General features: G+C 42.3%; 1 protein-coding gene across 1 annotated transcript in view; it reads left to right on the top strand.

Annotated features, from left to right (window-relative positions):
• Positions 1-23,588, top strand: part of ATP9B (ATPase phospholipid transporting 9B (putative)) — a 1,157,977-nt gene that overhangs the window by 1,084,939 nt on the left and 49,450 nt on the right. The window contains exons 22-26 of the mRNA XM_029590836.1: positions 1,595-1,684; positions 9,920-10,064; positions 15,373-15,437; positions 17,602-17,757; positions 19,481-19,545. Coding sequence (XP_029446696.1) covers positions 1,595-1,684; positions 9,920-10,064; positions 15,373-15,437; positions 17,602-17,757; positions 19,481-19,545 — 521 coding nt within the window. The remainder of the gene's footprint in view (positions 1-1,594; positions 1,685-9,919; positions 10,065-15,372; positions 15,438-17,601; positions 17,758-19,480; positions 19,546-23,588) is intronic.

Raw genomic sequence — 23,588 nt, 5'->3', positions numbered from 1 at the left:
AGGAACACCTTGAAGTGTATTAGTCAAGTGTAGTGTATTAGTGAAGTGTAGTAGTCAATTTTTGCTGTTTGCCAAAATTGACTACTGCAGCGCCCTCCTCCTAGGCCTCCCCAAATCTACCACCAAGCCAATGCAGATGATACAGAACTCTGCAGCGAGATTGCTGACCAACACTAATCGTGGAGAACACATCTCACCCATCCTCAGAAACTTACATTGGTTACCAGTGAATTTCAGAATCCTGCACAAATCAATCACCTTAATACACAAATCCATCCACAATCAACTTCAACTCGACCTCGAAATCCCCTTCAATCTACATTCCTCCAACAGACCAACCAGAGAAATTCACAAAGGAACCCTGCAATTTCCCCCAACTAAAGCCACACGTCTCACCTCGACCAAAGACCGAGCTTTCTCGATAGCAGGCCCATCTATCTGGAATAACATTCCCTCAGACCTCAGATTGGAACCCTGCCTCTTAACATTTAGGAAAAAACTCAAGACGTGGCTCTTCCGCCAAGCCTTCGCTGAGCCCCCAGATACACACTAATTTGCCCTTATTCTCTGCCTGAACGATGGTCCCTGGTACTTCTAAGCACATTATGCTTTAACCTGTCTTCTCTATTGTATTATATTTATAATTACTGCCTGCTTTAACCTTTCTTTCCAGCTGATTAAGCCTCCAAGTTCTTACTCCTTGTTGAATGTAACTTTTGCCTCTTCCACTTCATTTGTTTATTTACTTTAATTGTCGCTATAGGTTTTTACCTTGTTCGTTGTAAACCGATCCGATATGGTTTTCACTATGAAGGTCGGTATAGAAAAGTGTTAAATAAATAAAATATTACTGTATTTATAAAAGATTGAATTTTCAAAAACATTTACATGCATAAAATGTGGTTTTATGTACATAAATGGGCTTTCACATACATCAAAGAGGTGCCCTTTGGATGGGGATAGCATTTACACACACACTTCAATTTTAGAAAGTATGTATGTAAATCTACTTATTCACATTTACACCTGCTAACATAACGTGTTCTAAAATAGTCCATTGTAAATCAAAGATCATGGGAGCACTTAAAAGCATTTTGCGTACATGTCAGTAGACAAGATGGCACTTCATTGACTTGTGGAAGCTAAACAGCATCCCAGTCAGAAAAAAAGTTGTTTGAAATGTGGCCAGCTTTTGGCTGCACGATAAGGCTGCCAGTTCATACTGGACAAGACACGGAGTACCCATTAACTATTGCACAGATAAGTTTTAATTACTAATTTAAAAAATATTTACATTGCGCCAGTTTGATTGGAACACAGTGATTGGAACAAAGGCTTCAGGCTGAAAATACTGTTCTTTTTATTCGAGCCATTTATGAGTGATTCTACACATTATTGAAAGGTGACATATATCATACTGAGTGATTCTACTTTTGGGTATATATATGTATATGGACACACATACACATACACATTTATCTTTTTTGTACTATCTGTCTGCATTTGGTTTTTGGTTGAAGCAATTATTCAAATCTTTTATATAGATGTAATTTCTTGTTTTACATTTGCTTATTGAATGTTTGATTTTGTACAGGTAAGCAACCGAGGAGAAGCTCACTTGGAACTGAATGCATTTAGAAGAAAGCATGACTGCGCTCTAGTAATATCTGGCGATTCTCTGGAGGTAATACCTGTTTTTAAAGAGAAAAAAAATGAATTTAAGAATATGGATTTATATACAGTAGTACTCCTCATCTGCATACATACGTACAGCTGTTAAATTGGCATACATATAGCAACTGTTCCTGGGCATGCAAGTGATAGCCCCTACAGCAGTATGGTACTTTCCAACACTTATAGAGCTACAATGGCTACCAATTAAATCGAGAATCCTATACAAAACCTTATCCCTCATTCATGAATGCATCATAAATGAGAACACCCACTGGATCAACCCTCCACTCATACCACGTACCTCCACAAGACCTACTCGTTCCACCCATCAAGGAACGCTCCGCACCGCCCCCCCCCCCCCCCCCTTCGATCAAATCCACCAAACTCACCTCCACAACAAAAAGAGCATTTTCTCTGGCTGACCCCACCCTATGGAACGCCATGCCCTCCAGACTTACGTACTGAAACCTCCACCCCTAAATTAAAAAAAAAACTAAAAACTTGGCTGTTTCTACAGGCCTTTCCCCCAAATACCCCTCATTATTGAACCTCCCGCCAATGTGAATAAATGCTGAGAGTAGTTCTACACAATATTGATACCAGATACTTTTGAATTTTTTGTAAATATTTGCCTGTATATCCAGTTTTTCCTGGCCTTGTCCTCTAGCTTATTGTTAACTTAATAACCGAGCTTCTCCCTTTAAATACTCTTAAATCCTTTTCCGAGATATCCCTTCATAAAACTTTGTACCTTGTTAATCTGTACTTCAAAATATTGTACCTAGTTAATCTGTATTCAGCCTGTTACAGTTTTTTGTTCTTTGTAAAAGCTATGTAAAAAATGTTTATGTAAAGCGATACGATGTGCAAACGGATGTCGGTATATAAAAATGCTAAAATAAATAAATAGAGGAAAGAGTTCTATTAGCAGAATTACCCTAATACTATACATACATCAAACACTGCCACTAGCACTTATAGCCAAGTATCATTTGCTTACAGTATTATATTATACAAAATCAGAATACATAAACCTTTTTTGTGAGGCTGACCTGGTGGCTCAGTGGCAGTATAGTACTGCCATACAGAAAACCTGCGTTTGACTCCCTAGTCAGGTCTTTTGCTCCATGGGTTAGCAAGTATGAGGATAATACAGAAGCAGCATTTAGAGTCCTACTGGGAGGGGGAATTCCCAGTCATCATGCAACAGTGACACTCAGGATTTTAAGACTGTATATGGCCCCCTGCCAAGCAGTGACACTGCAATGACTTGGCTAACAAAATCGAGAGAAGATATAAAATTGGTGAAAAATCCCATAGTACTTGTAAGAGAAGGCTCATCGTGTCATATCTCAACATGGGTTCCAATTGAGCTTGAAGTTCAGTGGGATAGGAGGAAACTGCAGGACGTTAAAAAAAAAAAAAAAAAAAAGTTTTTGAGATCCAAGATGGCTGCCCTGTGGTGAGCTGCATGAAATGTCCTCTCCTCCTCCTGGATTATTTTCCTATTTGTTTTCTTTCTTACCTCATGAGCCTTAAAAGGAAGGGGAAGCCCAGGACCTTCTCTGTGACGGGTCAGCCCCTCCCTTCTTGGGCTGATGGATGTGTACATTGTCTGAGGTGCGACTCTGCTAGGAGAGACATCATTGGAGAGTCTTTCAGACTCAGAGACATCACTGATTCCAGCATTCAGAACCCCGCCAAGAGACCCAGCCCTTGATCAGGCGCCGGAGCTGTGCCCAGTGCAGTTGCAGACTGAGTTCGCCGTTGCCACACCAAAGTCAAGGAGTGCAGAGGCGCGCTCTGAAGTTACTGTTACCGCTGGCTTCATCGCAGGGACTCTCTGCACTCAATGAGGATCCTTTGTCATGTTTGGAGCAGACATGCCTGGAATGGAAGAATCCTCTGCCTCTTTTTCTGCTTCCTCTACACCTCTACCCACCTTTACGGAGTTTTTGTAGCAGTTTTAGCCTGGTGAGACCAACACATTTTATCTTGAAATCTTTATGAGATGCCATGGGGTCATCCCATATTAAGTGGACCAGGGGTCCACACTCAACCTCCTCCAAATCAAACAAAATTTTGCACGGATGTTCTCTAAGGTCTGAAACAAAACATTACAAAATGTTTCACCTGGACCTCCATTGCTGGAGAGCTAGAGGCAGTTGAATAGAGGGCACCTCTGAATACCATGCTCCACGCAACCTAAAATGGCCATTTTGTCCAGGTGTTGCAGCCCGACAACACCTCTCAGGGGCCTGAAATGTTGTGGATTAGTACAACCTCTGGTGGTAAATCCCAGTGCAAAGTTTGAAACATAACATGAGCTTGCCTCCCTTATTATGGGCCAGCAATGTAGGTGAAAAATGTTATAAAAGAAATATATGGCCTACTTGGACTCCTCGTTGCTCCTGAACCATACTTTGATTCAGGCACTGACTGGACCAATAGTCATGGCTCATGGCATTTACATATAAGATTTGCACTAAGAGGCTTTATAGGCAACTGGAAGCAAAGATATAATTACATAAAGACACAATGTCACACTTTTTTATGCAAATGTTTCCAATGTTCAGGTATCTCTACTGTGTAGTTTTTAATTCTTTTCTTTTTTTTTATGTCATCTTGTTTCATTTTGGATCCGATCTTGTTTTGATCAGAATTAAGGCCCCAATGATATGCATCATTTGCATGCGTGGGCGTGCTATGTTAAAAAGATGCATCTTTGGCGCCCTGCTGTGTAACTCACAAATGAGCTAGCGATGTGAAATTTTACAGTGCAGTGAAGCTTGTTGTGTTTACCATACTTATAGTTTATGCACATCTTTCTTTGACAAACTTTTATAAATGATTCCTCAAAATGGACATTTTATTGTGCTGGGTTATTTACTGCATGCAAGCCTGAAAGGCAAAAGTATCACCTTCACAAGGAACTATGGTAATATCTTGTTAGCAGTATGTTGTGGCAGAGATTTTGGGAACATGCCCAGGCCTGTGACATCATTGTGTTCTTTGTGGTATAATGACTGCCTTGATAGACAAGTCCTGGCCCATCCTGATGTGCACAAGTTTTTGAGAGCACTCATTAGAGCATTTGAAGGGGATTTTACCTATTTTGGAGCATATTCACTACTTTAGCGATGGCTCTGCTGCTCAATACAAAACTTTAAAAATGTCATTAATCTTTGCAATCATAGTAATGATTTTCATGTTACAGTTGAATGGAACTTTTTTGGCACCAACCATGGAAAATCTCCTTGTGATGGGATTGGAGGAACCACAAAATGTTTAGCTGCGTGCATTAGTCTACAGCACCCCCTCAATAACCACATTTTGACACCAAAAGATCTATTTGACTTTTGTGATAAAAGTGTCTCTCATATCAGATTTTTCTTTGTCCCAAAGGAGGACATTGAAGCAATCAGACCTGTTCAGGATGAGAGGTTTAGCAAAGGTCATACTGTTGCTGACACAAGAAAAATCAATTCAAGCCCATTGATGCAACTAAAATTTGCATTAGCAAAATTTTGAATGAAGTCACCTCATTCATTGCAAATGTTCTAGAACATGAACATGAATATTTTTCTGACCTTCAAGTATCCAGCTTCCAACCTGGTCAGTTTTTAGCTTGCATCTATGATAATTCCTGATGGATTGACCATATATACGAAGTCTCAACTGAGGAACTTGATGTTTTGGTCAATTTCTTGCACCCCCAAGTTCCTGCCAGGTCATTTTACTGGCCGCACCATCGAGACACCTGTTGGGTTTCAACAGAGCATATTATTGCTACCCTTGATGCACCTATAACAACTTTATCAGGCTAGCAGTACATTTATTCACAAGCCACTTTGTCACCCATTGATGGTTATTCAAAAGCGTGTGCATGGCAGGAAAAATCACTAAGTGAATTTTTGTGAAATCTGCAGTTTAAGCAGTTCTCATATGTAGTGTCTTGCCTTTTCTCGTTTTGTGCTTAAATACAGAGGAAGCATAAACAACTTCTTTTGATGAGACCTTCAGTTCAGCAACTAGGAACTGTGTTTTTCCTTAAGTTTTCGTGTAAATGTTATAGCAGATTTCAAGAAAATTCTTATATATTTTTTGATCCAAGTCAGCTGACTAGCTTTCTGAATAGTAGGTCAGTACAACTTGAAGCCTCCTTTCCATCTATAGTGCCTGTTTGGTAATTCATTGAGTTTAGTTTAGGTTCTGAGTTAAAATAATGCAGAGGTATTGCCATAACTCTTATATTTTCATGTTTATTTTTATTCTTGAAGTTGTGCTGTTGTATCCCTCTTTGAGGACTTGTCATGGAACCAGTATATTATTTGTTTTCCTTCTCTCTGTTAAGAATTAAAATTTCATTATTTGATTCTTTGTTTTTCTATGAAGAATCTTATTGTCTTGAGTGTATTTGAAAAATTGCATAAATAAGTAAAAAAAAATTATGGTTTAGCATAGTTTCTGTGGTCTGCTATGTATTACCATGGGTCTTATATTTTCTTGCTTTTTTTTTTTTTATTTGTTTCTCTGGTCTAAGTATTACAATAAGGAGAAAGTTGAATTGAATAACTTTGTAAATCAGTTAATAAGAGAGAATTGTATACATTTATGTGCATAAAACCTGGTTTCTGTGTGCATAAATGGCTATTATAAAATAGCCCAGGGCTTTGTGCTGATCAAAGTATTTGCATAAACTGGTTATGTGCGTACTTCTACCTAAGCTGCAAAAAGGCATTGGGGGGGTAGGAGGGGTGGAGTTGGAAATGATGCCCATGCATTCTTATTTTTAAAAGTATGCATGCAAGTTGACTTGCACAAGTTACGCCCTCCAAAGAGGAGGTATATCCTTACACAAGTTAATCTGTGCACAGACTGGGTCAATTATTCAAGCATTCTCAGAGTGAACTTGTGCACATAAGTTTGCTTTAGCCAGCATTTTCAAAATCTGCATTTCATGCAGACTTAGCCATACCTACACACTTATAAATCACCCTCATAATGCGCAAAGCTACTATATTGAATTTCATCCTGATTATTAAACTTTCAGTTGATGGGGACAGTGCATTATTTATATTAACTAATCAGTCATTGTCTAATGTAATAGATCCATATATGCCTGCGTCTGTTTTTGCTAAATGATGTCGCATGAATCAGACATTCGTTTTTGTGGAGTTTTATTGTTTCTGTGAAACGCCTACAGCTGTGTCCATTTTATTTATTTATTTGCAAATCCTTCTGTACCACTTTCCAGATCAAATGATCGCGCAAACAGTAATCTGACAACTGTGATTTCACACACATTTTTAACATACCTGGTAGACTTTTCTAGAAGAGCTTTGGTACATGTGCTGCAGTAGGACAGCAAAGAGTGTTTGACCTCCAAGACAGACTCCGGTTCTCTCCTGCCCTATGGTTTTCTGATACATGTCTCTGATACATTCCAAAAGTAACACATTGAGAGGAAATAGTGCTTCCTGACCAAAGAATAGCAGTATAGGTAACTATATACGTTCCATATTCTAAAACCTGCTGAGTAAACAAGATTACCAGTTATTGTTACAAAGAAATTCATTTGTACTTATTGGCTAGATGTACAGCTGAATACCCGATTAAATCTATCTGCTCAAAACTTGAATATATAAAACTTGAGCAGATAGATTTAGGCCTGCCAATTGTAAGTCCATGGCCAGCTACATTTAGCTGCTAAGCACTGAATGTTGCATTTACTGGCCAAATTTGAAAGCCCGTCCCAAGAACGCTTCTGACCCAGCTCCTTTTTTTTTTTTTTTTACTTGAATAAGTTTGTGTGGCTAATGATTTTAACCACCACAAATTTAGCCAATTAAAGGGGGCCAAATTATTAAACAAGACTTACCTGGCTAAAACCCAGTTTTTAACCAGGTAAATGCTCTGCATATGGATCCATATGTAGAGAACCTGTTTTCTATTCTACTAATCGTGGGAGGTAACTAGGCATATGATAAAATAATGGTTTCCAAGAGAAGAAAAGCACAACAGAGAAATCCATAATTAAATAATTTTTCCACTGATATTACTATGAAGACTACAGATCTGCACTAAAACGTACAAGTATTGCTTCTCTAGTATTTAAGTACTATTTGCAGTACAACTCAGAAATCTAAATACAGAGTCAATGGGAGGATTCTCTTTCTCTCATAGTTGGGTACCTTATGTTAGGGCTCTCCAGACTATGGGTTGGGACCCCAAATGGAGTCGTAAAGCCTTCAGCCAGGGTCACATATTCCTCAAATGGTGGCCCTCTTTAGGTGCCAGCAGCAGCATTAACAGTGAAAGTCAGCATGGGGCCTGTGAAGCCAGCATGCACTCACAGGCCCTGCAATGGTTCTGCCCTCACATGAGTTTCTATGGTAACAGGATGCCCCACACAAGGGAGGGATCAGGGCTGCTGCAGGGCTCATGAGCTTGCACTGACCCACAGGACTTTCATTAGTAAAGCTGCTGCTACTTGCAAATCGCTGTCTGGCTTTGGTCCAGCCATGAGGGAAAGAGAGAGGTGAGTGTGCATGGCTCAGTGGAGATTGCCACTGCTCTTCTGTCCTCACCCACTATTGAACACACACAAGAGAAAAATGTTGTCCTGTCATCTTTTCCTACCAGTTCCTACCATCTTTTCCTACCAGTTGTCATCTACCTTTGATCCAGGGCCCAAAGGAAAATGTTGCCTTTGATCCTTGCCAGGGGGATGCTTGGAGGAGGGGGATATTCAAAGGGAGGGATGAGATGCAGGAAGAGTTTGAGAGTTGGATAAGATGGGGAGGGCTTCGCTGTGAAGAGTGAGAGAAAGGGAAATGACAGAAGATGAGCTGAGGAACGTAAGAAGATGGGGATAAGGTGATCAGTTGGCGTGAATGTGAGAAAAGGATTGGAAGGCAGGATGTTTGGCTGGGAGGTGAGTGAAGGGATGACTAGAGTAGTTGGGGATTATAAGAAGGGCTCGGGATGAGAGAAGATCAGCTATTGGATGCGGAAAGAGCTGGATGGAATGAGCTGGGAGGGTGAAAGGAGTAGAGGTTGAGAGAGGGGGGAACCCAGAGGGGGAGGAGTTTTGGGAAAGGCGAGAAGGAGTGATTATTTGGAGGGGACTGCATCTCTGCTAATTTGTTTTTATCGTTCTCTGGGGTCATGCGAATTTTTAACTGCTAAAATGAGGTCATATTGATTAAACGTTTGGGAAGCCTTGCCTTATGACGAATCAAGAGTATGCGGTACAGCAAAACTGAGAATGATGCAGGCAGCAAGATCATCAGGAGGCAGCACAGGAGAGACAGGTGCCGCCTCCTGAATTTGTTCACGAAACATACATTTTTTTTGTCTGTTCCAGCCATTTCAGTTGCAGCATGGGTTAACTGGCATCTTAACCCAGTATGCAACACAGTATTCTGTGACACTTCTCATCAAAAATAATTTTTAATAAGTCATTGTTCTCATAAGAAACAATAAATCCTAATGTTGTTAATTTGAACTATAAACCAGTAGCCTCATCACAAAATAATATAACAGGTTGATAATCACTAGTGTTAGTACTGTCTTTCATATTATATAGTTTCTCCTTTTGAGGCAAGCACTTTTTGGACACTGAATATATACACTTATGTTTAGATAGGAGAAAACCGTGGATCAAAGTAATAAAAATCACTTTCATAAGAAACACAACGTTAAATTAAAAAATGAAGAAAAAATGTTTTGAACGTTTTGTATTTTTACTTAATGATGTATTGTAAACCACCACTGGATTACTCCTACTTATTCTTATTACCTCAGCACAAAGTGCTTGCTTTACTACAGTGTGCATGCATTTGTACTCTTGAACCAATCTTTATATTCTTGCTATCCATTTCACCCACTGGACCTTTCGTTATCTACTTTATTTTCTCTTTCATCCTGGATAACTTCTTACACTCTACCTCTTGTCTTTAGCCTCTGTTTACAGGTTCTAGCATCGTTTAGTATCTTGGATTTGATTGATTGCAATTTGGATTGTAATTTTAATTGTAATCAGCCTTGAGAGTAATTTAGCAAAAGGCAATAATAATCCTGAGAGTTCAAGAATGATTTCAGGGGGCAATAACTGCAGTAATATTGTATTACCACGGTGGAATGTGTGGCATTTAAAACCTGGAGCAAGATAACCGGTTGCTAATTTCCTGTTTTCTTAGAATGTCAAACAAATGTTTTTCTTTTTTCCTTTCTCTCGAAGGTTTGTCTGAAGTACTATGAGCATGAGTTTGTTGAGCTTGCATGTCAGTGCCCTGCTGTGGTTTGCTGTCGATGTTCACCTACTCAGAAAGCTCACATTGTGAAACTGTTGCAGCAGCACACAGGAAAGCGCACATGTGCCATTGGTGAGTAGCACGTCATCTCCTAACCCCTAGAGCAGAGCTTTCCAAACTTTTCATGTTGGTGACACACTTTTTAGACAAACATAATTTCGGGACACAGTAATTCAGTCTACTAGCAAACCAGAGGTTGTATGCAGTGTAACAAAGGAAAAAAGAAACATCACCCATCCTTATAAAACAAATCAAGAAATATAAAATCATCAGCAGTAAAACTGTACTAACAAAAAGAACATATTTCGAAACAGCTGATGAGTGGAATATCCAATAATAAAAAACTCATATAAAACATTTCCAGATACCAACAAAATATTTCAAAATAGCAGACACAAAGACCCAGTAATGAAAAATAATAAGGATACAAACATTTTTTTGCTCTGCATACCTGGGAACGTTTGATATCCAGGTGTCCTGAGATTGTTCTGAATTAGCAGGAGGAGGGGTGGTTTGCTTGGAACTTTCTCCTCTCTCAGTCACATACCAGCGCTCTCTCTCACACTGGCTCTCAATGACACACCTATACACACATGCTCTCAGTACTCACATATACACATGTTTTTTCTCTCTCACTTATATAGGCTCTTAATTACACATTTACACACATGCTGTCTATCTTTTCACGCTTACACACACACAGGCTTTCAATCACACACATACATGCTGTCTTTTTCTCTCACACACAGACTCTCATTCACATGTTTACAAACATGTCCTCTCTCTCTCATTTACACACAGGCTCTCAATCACATACTCACATGCTCCCTCACCTAAATCAGCTCTCAATCACACACAGACACACATGGTCTCTCTCTCTCATTTAAACACAGGCTCTCAATCACATACTCACATGCTCCATCACCTAAACCAGCTCTCAATCACACACAGACACACATGCTCTCTCTCACTCTTACTTATACACACAGGCTCTTAATCATACATACACATGATCTCTCACACACACAAAGGATCTCAATCATACACACATACTCTTTCACACAAACAGGTTTTCAATCACAAACTTACACATACAGGTTCCCAATGGTAAACTTACATTCATGCTCTCTCTCTCTCACAGGCAGGCTCTCAATCACAGACATACTCTCTTTCACATGTACAGGCTCTCAATCATTCACATACATGCAATCTCTCACTCTCTCATACACACACACAGGGCCCCGCGGCCCGGAAGAGGAAGTGGAGAGTATCGGGTGAGTGCGCGGCAAGAAGAGGCCACGCTAGTGCGCTCGGCATCGGCCCGAAGAAAAGAAGACTGCAGCGCGGCTCGGAGGAAAATGAAGAGGTTCAGCCGCGGCCGATGGGACTCCGCCTCCGCGAGGGCTGAAAATGAAGAGGTTAGCGTTGGGAGGAGGCTGCTGCTGCCGCGGGTTCCCGGGGTGGGGGAGAGAGAGAGTGAATGAGCGGCGTTCACTCTCTCTCTCCCCCACCCCGGGAACCCGCGGCAGCAGCAGCCTCCTCCCAACGCTAACCTCTTCATTTTCAGCCCTCGCGGAGGCGGAGTCCCATCGGCCGCGGCTGAACCTCTTCATTTTCCTCCGAGCCGCGCTGCAGTCTTCTTTTCTTCGGGCCGATGCCGAGCGCACTAGCGTGGCCGCCTCTTGCCGCGCAGGCACCCGATACTCTCCACTTCCTCTTCCGGGGGGGCGGGAAGAAGAGAGCACGCCGGTGCCGCTGACTCCAGCTGTCCTGCCGCGTTCCGCCCGGGCAGAGGAGGACCGGGGAGCAGCTGGGTCAGCGGGAAAGTGTGGCGATACTTGTCTGCGAGCCTGATGCAGCCCTCAAAAGAGCCATATCTGGCTCGGAGCCATGGGTTCCTGGTCCCTGCACTTGCCGGTGTGTCACGTGCACCGGGCTTGCGCGACACACCGGCACACCTCAGGCAACACAGTAAAGTGTCGCGACACACACTTTGGAAAGCTCTGCCCTAGAGTTTTGATTGCACTAATGAGTTTAAGAAGTGTAGCCACTAGTTGGCTATGTGAAAAGTGCTAGCCAAATATCGTAATAATTGCCCCCAGTTTTTGTAGCAGCTCTGCAGCAAGAGAGAGAAAAATTTGTGGCAAAGTTTCAGAAATTCTTCAACACAGTTGCATACATTTGTTTGGGTGTCTGTAGTTATATGGGAGATTTGAGTGGGAAAGAAGGGATCTCAAGTATCAGCATATAGAGAGGATCTCAGGAATGGGATGAGGATGAGAGGCGTGGGGGTGATAGAGAAGCAGAGGGAGGGACCGGGATGGAGGAGAGAAGAGGAATGGAAAATCGTATTATGAATGAATTTGAGTAAGCATACTTGTTTTATGTTTTACTTTTACTTTGTTGTCCCTAGGTGTTTTGTTGATTCTGTTTTCACATTTTATATTATATGTATGTTTTCATTATACATTTATATTTATGTATGCATATTTTGTACTTGGCCTCAAATCATGTTGTGATGCAAGCGGAAAATAAATCCTTTTAAATAAAAAATAAATTAGGGAGACCAGAGGGAGAGAGGGCTAGGGATGAGGGAGAGGAGAAGGACAGAGGGATTCTGATGGGAGAAACAAGAGGGACTGGGGATGGAAGGAGAGAGAGGAGAGGAAGAAAGAAAACTGGAAATGGAGGAGGAGAAGGAGTGAGGATCTGGGAGGGTTGGATAGAGATTCTGGGGTATGGAGAAGAGAATCTGGGATCAAGAAAAGGAGAAATGAGATTGAGATGAGGGTGGTATCTCCCCTTGCTCAAGACCCTGTTCTTCCTCACACCCCCATTATCTCTCTAACCTTTCTCAGCCCCACCACATCTAACATGCCCTCTCTAAAACAACTATCCCATTTGATCCCTTCCTTCTCACAAACTCCCTCCACCCTCACCAATTTCTTCTGTCTCTTACATATACATACATATATGCACATTCCCCTCTTTCATACACACCCCCAGCTGATCCCCTCTCTCCTCCGAGTTAATCCACCTCATCCACCTAGTCGATTCCCCTCTTGTTCCTTCATCACCCCCAAGCTGACCCCATTTCACGCCGAGATTCCTGTTCACCCACTACCCAGTTCCCCATCCCCTCTCAACCCCGTAGTCCTTTCTCCTCTACCAAGTCAACCCCCTTTCATCCCCCAGTTCTTCCTTGCTGCTCCAGCAAATCCCCCAAGCCCCTACCCACAGATCTCTTCCCCATTCCTCCCCAATGCTTATAAGGCTGGCAGGAGGATTGGGCCATATCTTTCTCTGTCATGCAGAGATTTACTTGTAGTTTAAGCTACATAGGACACCATAGTGCCACACATTTTATACCATAAGTATGCCCAGGTTGCAGAGGAGGATGCAGCCTAATGCCCCATTACTCTCCTGTCATTCTGATGGAGAAGGTACAGAGAAGGGCAACCAAATTGATAAGGGGAATGGAACAGCTCCCCTATGAGGAAAGACTAAAGAGGTTAGGACTTTTCAGCTTGGAAAAGAGAGAGCTGAGGGGGGATATGATAGAGGTGTTTAAAATCATGAGAGCTCTAGAACGAGTTAATGTGAATTGGTTATTTACTCTGTCAGATAATAGACTAGGGGGCACTCCCTGAAGTTAGCATGTGGCACATTTAAAACTAATCAGAGAAAGTTCTTTTTCACTCAGCGCACAATTAAACTCTGGAATTTGTTGCCAGGGAATGTGGTTAGTGCAGTTAGTGTGGCTGGGTTTAAAAAAGGATTGGATAAGTTCTTGGAGGAGAAGTCCATTACCTGCTATTAAGTTCACTTAGGGGCGGATTTTAAAAGGAGCGCGAATAGGCCTACTTTTGTTTGCGCTCCAGGCGCAAACAAAAGTACGCTGGATTTTAGTAGATACGCGCGGAGCCGCGCGTATCTACTAAAAAACCTGGATCGGCGCGCGCAAGGCTATCGATTTTGTATAGCCGGCGCGCGCCAAGCCGCGCAGCCTACCCCCGTTCCCTCCGAGGCCCCTCCGAAATCGGAGGGGCCTCGGAGGGAATCCTCTAACACCCTCCCCTCACCTTCCCCTCCCTTCCTCTACCTAACCCACCCGCCCGGCCCTGTCTATACCCCCCCTTACCTTTGTTGGGGGATTTACGCCTCCCAGAGGGAGGCGTAAATCCCCGCGCGCCAGCGGGCCTCCTGCGCGCTGGGCCGCGACCTGGGGGTGGGTACGGAGGGCGCGGCCACGCCCCCGGACCGCCCCGGGCCGTAGCCACGCCCCGTACCCGCCCCCAAAACGCTGCCGACACGCCCCGAAAACGCCGCGACGACCGGGACCGCCCCCGACTCGCCCCCGACACGCCCCCCTCGGAGAACCCCGGGACTTACGCGAGTCCCGGGGCTCTGCGCGCGCCGGTAGGCCTATGTAAAATAGGCTTACCGGCGAGCAGGGCTCTGAAAATCCGCCCCATAGAGAATAGCCACTGCTATTACCAGCACCAGTAACATGGAATAGACTTAGTTTTTGGGTACTTGCCAGGTTCTTATGGCCTGGATTGGCCACTGTTGGAAACAGGATGCTGGGCTTGATGGACCCTTGGTCTGACCCAGTGCTCTTATGTGCTTATGTTCTTATGATCTGCTACAATGAGAGAGGCATTAGCAGAGGTAACAAGGGAGGTTGGAGGATCATGGATCGTGCACAGGAAGAGGAGAATTGCACCTACGTATCCTCTATTTGATTCCTCCAATTCTGCAGGGAATTCAGCAATTCACAGCAAGAGTTGCAGTTTGCAGCCCTTGCCATAGCCACAGAATCACAGGCGACCAGGGGCCCTGACTGTAATCCAAGAGCAGTGTAGTTCAAATTAAGTCAGTGGCAGTTGGAAAGACGTGCGTTACTTCTGCTTGTCATCATCAAAGATAAAAGAACTGCTGAAGAATGACCAGTAAGCCTGGTTGTGTTTAATTTCAACTTCTGGAAGATTGTATATAGATATAGATCTCTGGATATGTAATACATATACATACAGGTTTAGAGAGACCTATATGCATAGCTATATAGATAAATAAAACTTTAGACCCGAAACTAACTCCTGATCATCAGGAACATTTCAAGTTTTCCTGGTCTTTTAACTTTCATTTTCAAACATTCTGAAATTTGTGGTTCTGTATTATGTATGGATAATAGAAGGGCAGTGATTTTTTTCGGAATGGTCAGAGATAGAAGATAACAATAAATAGACAGAAATGGCTCAAATTGTCCCTGATGGAGTGAGTTGACATCTCTAGTACTGTATTCTTGCTCTCTTTGTGTAAACATGAGCGATGAGGAAGTGATGAATTATTTACTATTGCAATGACTTGTCATCTTCAGGTGATGGAGGGAATGATGTCAGCATGATCCAAGCAGCAGACTGTGGAATTGGAATCGAAGGAAAGGTGAGGATGTGTTTATTTTGGCCAATCAATGTTGTGTCTAGCCTCTGTAGGCTTTCCTCATTAGAAATGACAATGGAAAGCCTCCAAATAGTGGTCTGGATTTTTTGTTTTCATAGTATTCAGGAAAGAGAAGAAAGGAAAAGTCTACCCTCTTTACTTATGTCAGCCAGTGAAATTTCCATTATTTCACTGCTTCCATTTTTCTCTCTCTGTTCTTCCTGTTTTTCCTTTTCCTTTTTCATGTTCTTCCCATTTTTGCTTTTCTTTAAGAGGGAGGGTTTTTTAAACATTTTTATCTTGTGTTTGTATTTGTATGCCCTGGTAGTTAATGAGATAAAAGGTTTCTCGTCCTCCTTTCCTCTATTTATTGTTTTGGTGTGACTTTTTTAATATTTTAGTTGATTCTTTTCTTCTACTGTGAACATGTTGAGGTCCATGTTCAGATGCCATTTATATGGATAACGTGATAGTTATCCATTTAAATTGCTTACCCGGCTAAATTCTAGTTAACTAGCTAGAATTTAGCCAGCTAAGTCAGGGGTGGGGAGGAATTAGTCGGATAAGTTAACCAGCTGACTCTGATATTCGGAGTTAGCCAGTTAACGTATCTGGCTAACTCTTGTTAGGCCGTAGGACTGACATAAAGTTAACCGGTTATACATAACTGGCTAACTTTAAGATAGCCAGGTATATTCAGTGGCGCAGCTGCCCTGCCAAATATACACTACTAGTTAACTGGTTATATATAACCAGATGTATAGAATTTATTGCCAGAAGGTGAGGTCAAGATTGATAACTATAGCTAGGTTTAAACAAAGTTTGGACAAGTTTCTGGAGAATAGGTCAATTAATCATTATTAGCCAGAGGGAGCTGGAGGATTATTATGTCTTCTGGGAGTAAACTCCAGGGAATAGTTCTCACCCTTAGGACCTATTCAGTAATTCCAGGTGACCCAGAATGGCCACTTTCTGAGACAGGATGCTGTGCTGTATCCACCTTTGGTCTGACCGAGCATGGCACTTACGTTCTTAATCTTACCTTGGGTTTACCCTGCAAAGTCACTCCTTGTCGAATTGTTTTAACATAGTTATGCAAAAGCATGAAATGTCTTGCTGCTTTATAGAGCAGGATCAGATATACATAGTAATCTGCATAGACCTCGCTTTATAGACACTGTAACTAGATAGAAAAATGGGTGATGGCAAATGGAAACCTCAGGCCATGTTTCAAAACAGTTTTACTGTAGAATCAAAATGGAAAGAATCTTCATGAAAATGTAATTTCTGTATGTTCAGAATATGTTGTAAAATGTTAAGAGAAGATGCTTCTTCAACCTCCAGCATAGAGATGCACAGGTAAATATCAATAAGAAGTATTACCTTTACAGAACTGCCATTACAGAATAGTAGTGTCTTGAAAAACTGGTTTTGTGCAAAAGGGATTTACTAATATTTTTTTATTCTATGCTGTCTGCCTATATTCTGACAGTAGTTCTATATAGCCCTCATATTTTGGATAATGGTAGAGCAACTCTGTAACTGGTCTTCTATACATCTCCAGGATAACCTCATTTGATATTTTCCTGGAGATGATGATTCCTGACTGGTTTCTCATTTATGAGCTTGACAGATAGCATTATGTAATCAAAGGTCATATATTGTATACGCAGACTGTACTGGATATTTTCAAATTGAGTTTGCTTTGAAAATGCTCAGGTAATTGTCCGAGTGCACACGCACATTCATTGCTTAAAGTTACCCTTTTTATTCGGATGGCATAACTTATTCATGTACATATACATGCATCATTTTTAAAATAAAAAAAATAAAGAGTTAAAAAAAAACTAAATATGCACAAAAGTGCTGTCTCTACCCTCTGAAACACTTCCCCTCAGTGCACATAAAAGTATATGCGAAACCTGCTTACGTTTACATACACTGAACCCAGATCAGTTTCAAATCAGCCTTTTAAGCACTGAAAACCAGGTTGTATGCACATAAATAGCTTTGAAAATTACTCCCTGAAAGTATGGCGAGTTGAGAACATGTGTGGAGAGCGCTCTGTTACTTATTACCGATTAGAAAATTGTTTAAATAAATATGAGAAACTGTGCTTTCCGGGATGAGTCTGAATTCCATTTTCATGTTAATCCTTTGTTTTTAGGAGGGAAAACAAGCTTCCCTGGCAGCTGACTTTTCTATCACCCAGTTCAAACACATTGGCAGATTACTGATGGTGCATGGTCGGAACAGTTACAAAAGATCAGCAGCGTTGGGTCAATTTGTCATCCACAGAGGCCTTATCATTTCCACTATGCAGGTATTTAGCACTATCTTGTTAGAGAATACATTCAGAATTGAATTGTGTTACACACTAAGTGCTCAGGGCTGACTTCAGCATTAGGCAAACTAGTCGGGTGGCAAAGAGCAGCAGCACAAACAACTAAACATTAGGTCCTGAGAGCCGCAGAAATACAAAGTGCCATCAGCGCTTGTATTCACTTTGTCATTGTAATCTTTCTTTTCAGCATGGCTTTTGTTTATTTTTATGTTTTATGTTTTTTAAGTAATTTACTCACTTTGTTTCATCACCTGAATTGCTAACTTTCAGGCCAATGCAATAAAACGTGTGGGAGAGCGGGCGCTCTGAGTTGAGCGCCCGCTCTCCCGATGCGTGCCCAGGCACCTCTCCTGGGCGCGCAATTTTGTATTCAAATTAGGCCACGCCCCTTACAGTATAAGGAGGCGCTAGGGACACTAACGCATCCCTAGCGCCTCCTTATTAGCAGAAGCTGGCAGCCACATGTTCGGGGAAAACTGACGCCAGCAAAATTGAGCGTCCGTTTTCGAACCCGCCAACCGGCAGGCAGATTTTTTTTTTTTTAAATATTTTTGGTGCCTCTGACTTAATATCGCTATGATATTAAGTCGGAGGGTGTACAGAAAAGCATTTTTTTCTGCTTTTCTGTACACCTTTCCAAGTGCTTTGAAATTACCGCCTGCCCTTGGCCAGGCGTTAATTTCTGAGAATAAAATGTGCGGCTTGGCGCACATTTCTCTTTCAGTATTCTGGGGGAATAACTAATAGGCTCATCAACATACATTTGCATGTGATGAGCGCTATTAGTTTCGGGGGGGTTGGCTGCGTGTTTTCCCACACGCTATTACTCCTTACAGTATAAGGGGTAATAATAGCGCATCTAAAACATGCAGCCAAACGGGGGCTAAACAGTGCGCTCAGCCGAGCGCACCATTCTGTATCGGCCTGTTTCATCTTTATTCCCAGAGCTTAGCCTGTAGTACAGGGAACCGGAAGGGGAAGGTGTGAGGCTAGAGCAGGCAGAGCAGAGAAGTTATTCTGTCCCCAATACAACCTCTCCCTTGTTGTTCCTTCCAGGGAACAGGCAGGAATGGGCTAGAAAGGACTCAGCAGCAGTCCTATGCTCTAAGGACTTAGCTGCTGGCAGGGGTGGGGAAGGAGGTTTATCATATGATTGTTTATTTTAATTATCAAAATTTCAGGAATAAGATCCTAGACGACCACATCTTTTAAGTACCTACCAATGTCAGCTGGGAGATATCTTTAACAATGTGGACTAGAATAACTAAGCAGACAGAATGGGGCAGTTAACCTTTTTCTGTCAGCACCTCTTATGTTACAATCAGTATCATTTTCTCCTTTTTCATGTAAAATAAATCTGTAATTATAAATGGCAGAATTTGTGTTCATTCTAGAGCACAAATTATGCTTTCAAAATTTAGTTGAGGGGTTGCAAGGATGTAGGCTTACTTATGGTACCTAATTCCCTTTTGCAGGCCTTGTATGAACTTAATTTAACCTTTCTCTCATTAAGGTACATTCAGATACCCAATAGAAACGAGTGCCTGCTATAAAATAGCAGTTAACTTATTGGGTATACAGAAGACACCTCTACATAAGTAATTTTATTTAGTGTTGAATTGAACCACAAGACTTATGAAAGTGATGAGTGAATTTGATTATTCATTTTTTTATTTTAATTTTAGTGTTTTCTCTCTTTAAGGCTGTATTTTCTTCAGTCTTCTATTTTGCATCTGTTCCTTTGTACCAAGGATTCCTAATGGTAGGGTAAGTTAAAGCCAGTATTTAGTTGGTGACAACTTGGTAACAAAACTATTTATGTTTGATTACACCAGTTTATTGTCAGGGCCGCTCTTAACTGGTTGCCTTTTAATTATGTGTAAAAGAAAATGTTATAATTAGTTTTTCTTGTGCTATTCATCCTTAGCATGGAAGTAAAAAAAATAATTTCCATCTGAATATCAGATATTTTCTGCTAAATAAATGAAATTGAGATGAAGTGTGCTCTCAGCAGCTGCTGTGAACTCCTCAGGTACTACTTGTTTTTCCTTTAGAAAGTAAACAGAAAGAATCCGCATAACAGGTGCATAAAGTGCCTACTAAATAGAATCCCGAGATTATAATTTGCACGCGATGTTAATAATACAGTAATTGTATCTCATCAAGAATGTTTAAAAAATGTAGTAATTCATAAATTGTAACCTAGTCCATGGAACTCGACCCCTTGTTTACCCAACGAGATTCTTCTCTCCAGTTGGTGGTTCCAGAAAAGCCTGGCTAGTCTGCTTTGCCAATTTAAGTCCACAACACAACAAAAACAGTCTTTACAGTCTTCGCTATCTTCACAACATATGACTGATTGGTAGTAGATTTTCTTCTTCCCATCTAAACCAATAACAGTTATAGTATATATATTGCACATTTGTGTGGCTAGTGATCATGCATACTCTGTATACCACCCTTTCTCTTGTCCTGTGTTACAGCTCTCATGATGCCACTTGTTACATTGCTACGTTCAACAATAATTAGAAGAACCCTCTTAATATGACTGACCAGGCTTGGATTTACAAACCAGCCTACCAAACCTGTACCTAGGGCAGAAAAATCTGTGGATTTAAAAATGTCTGCCTAATTGCCCCATGGATCACCAGTCCCACCCTTGCCCCTGACCCAATCTTCAATTTAATCTCCACCAGCTCTGTGGACATCTGTTATCTTTTTTTCAAAACTACACCCACTTTATCTCACTGCTTTCTGCTATCAGCACTGCTGCTGGAGCCGTGATGTCTGGGGAAGAGACCAGAATTCTGACAGCATGAAGGATTGGGTCTATTCTTTGAATCATAGAAACACAGAAATGATGGCAGAAAAGGACCAAATGGTCCATCCAGTCTGCCCGGCAAGTTTATGGTAGAATCCTGGGTATTTGTGGCCTGGATTGGTCACGTTCAAAGACAGGATGCTGGCCTTAATGAACCTTTGGTTTGATCCAGTATGACTTTCTTATGCTTTTATGTTCTTATGGTGGGAGTGGGAAGTGAGGTGTTAAAAGCAGATCAGAGGTCTCTGGAGGCATGGGCAGTAGAACACCATTTTTGTTAGGGGGGTAGCAACCAAGCTCTGCCTCTTGACCCACTTCTAGTTCCACCTCCACTGTCAATTTCTTACTTTGTTTACAGTTAATGTCATTCTTTCTTATGTACATTCTTTCTATAAATCACATTAGAATTATTCATTCACAGACCTACCAATTAAAATATTTCATACTAGAAAACTGTTGGATTTTTTTTTTTTTTTTTGCCTGTGAGCAGGGATGATCTTCCTCTGAGATGGTCTACAGCAGTGGTTCTCAACCTTTTTTCTATCAGGTCACACCTGAGAGATGAGGCTCACATGCGTGATACACTGAACACATGACCATCATGGGACTAAATATAAACATATGCTCTGCATCCACAGGAATTCCCCGCTTCCTAAAAATGGGTGCAGAGCAGAACTAGGACATTTCCCTGTACAAATCACCATACAAAAAAGATATTCTGATTCTGTTGTCATCTTAAGAACAGCATTACAAACTCCCTCTATTACCAGGTGCATTGTAAAATAATACAAAGAACCCCACTCTGTACTCGTCTATCAAACCTGCCATACCTCAGCAGCACTAACTCCAAGAAATAGTCCTACCCATGAAAGGCAGCAGTTCACCACCAGTGCAATATAATAAGAAAATACAATAAATAAGGCTGATACAAACCTCTAGTAAAGTACCTCATCTCAGTCACATACAGACAGAACAGACAGACCTGCCTTCACCAAATATAGAATAAAAGACCACAAATTACACACATGCAAAGAAAACCTGGAATGGAAACCCCAAGACCACCACCTGCATGCAGTGCAAGACTGGAGACTAGAAACAGAAATATATTTCCTCCTATACTAAGCAAAGTTCAATGAGAGAAGAAATGCATATTCTCAAAACTGACATAGTATGGCCCTTGTACCCAGTCACTCCCCTCCATGCCCCATCAGCCCTCACTTCTCCCAACTACTCAATCATTCCTTTACATGCTCATATGCCTATCCAATAATCCCGACACCCCCACCCCACATTCTCTTCCCCATGCTCCCTCTCTCTCCTGCTCAGCTCTTTCTGCCTTTTCCTCTTCCTTTCCCTACCCAAAATACTCCTTTCTGCTCAGCATCCCCCACTCCCCGCTGCCCTCTCCCCCAACCCAGCAGCCCCACACCTCCATCTCTCTCTCCACTTCCATCTGCCTTCCCTGTCCAGCGGCCCCCAACTCCTCCATCTTCCACTCTCCCTACCCAGCAACCCCAACTTCCTTTTCCCCCATTCCTATCCAGCAGACTCCCTATCTCCCCATGCCTTTCTGCCCAGCAGACTCTTGGACTCCTATCTTCCCATGTCGTCTTGCCTAGTACATTTCCCCTTCCTCCTGGCTCCCAGCCAGCAGAAAAGACTTCAGTCCAATCCAAAGTCTCCCTCCCTCTTTATCAACAGCAGATGAGGGCAAGAAGCATTGAGGAGAGGAAGATGAGGAGGCAGCAGCAGCGGATCTATAAAACATGCACATTTCTCCCTTATGCTCCTGCTTTCACATCCAGGCCTCATGGGATGAAGAGAGCATCAGCAGCCTCACTGCTAAGCCAGGCAGGGGAAGATAAAGTTGGTGTCCTGCCAAGCCCATATGAACAGGAGTCGGTGATATCACACTCTGATCTGGGTGAAGGAAGAGTGAACAACCTCCCACTGGCCAGGAAGAGGAGAAGGAAGCAAGAGCAGATTCCTGTCATACCCAATAAAAGAGAAGTCAGCCAACTCCTGCCCAGACTAATGAGAAAAGATCAGTCTTCTGCTTGCTCTGCAACACACCATCCAGGACTTCGCGAGCCACTAGTGTGCCCCGACACACCTGTTGAGAACCACTGGTCTAGAGCCTGGGTGGCCCACCCTATTCCGACACCTATGCAGTGAAGAAAATCATTAGATCCACTGTGAAAAGGCTCTAGATTGTAACATGTTTTTAGCTACTTTTTACTCAAAGTGGCATCCGTATAGCTGGTGATCCGAGAGTGGTGAGGAAAGAGGGGTGGCTCACACTCACACACACTCTTGCTGTCTCAAAAAACTGACACACACATACTCGCATTCTCTCTCACACACACTTTGTGAGACATAATTAGACACTGACACACTTGCTCACAGTCTCTCAGACACAGCCACACACACTTTCTCAGACACTATGACATACACATACATGCACATATGCTTCTACTGCTGCTCATGTGCTCACTTAAGGCCAAATTTTAAAAGCTCGGTGCACGCAAGAACTGGGGGATACACGCGGGGCTGGGGCTGTGCACGCGCCAAGCACATTTTACAAACAGCCCAGCCACATGTGTATCTCCCAATATGCGTGGAAGTGCCAGGCTCGGTAAAAGGGGCAGGCTAGGGTAGGGGTCTGGGCAGGGCGGGGGCTGATCGGGACAGCGGCCATTAGGACCTTACCCAAAGAAGCGCGCACCAGCAGCCAGCCGGCACACAGAGCTTACTTAACTTATCTGAGGAAGTAAGTGCTAAAACAAAAAAATTTAGAATATTTAGGTGGGGTTTAGGGGTTTGGAGAGGAGAAGAGAGGGGAAAGGGAGGAAGGCTAGGTAGGGGGATAGGGAATTGGGAGTGGCCAGATCACGTCGCTGCACGTTTTTTGTTTTTTTTAAATCCCTCTCCTTCGGTGCATGAGACGCCACCCGCCCACACATGCATGCACCAATATAAAAATCATCAG

This window comes from Rhinatrema bivittatum, chromosome 2 (assembly GCF_901001135.1).
Source record: "Rhinatrema bivittatum chromosome 2, aRhiBiv1.1, whole genome shotgun sequence".
NCBI classification, from domain to species: Eukaryota; Metazoa; Chordata; class Amphibia; order Gymnophiona; family Rhinatrematidae; genus Rhinatrema; species Rhinatrema bivittatum.
The sequence above is the reverse complement of the archived record's forward strand: the minus strand, read 5'-3'. Positions and strand labels throughout refer to the sequence as shown.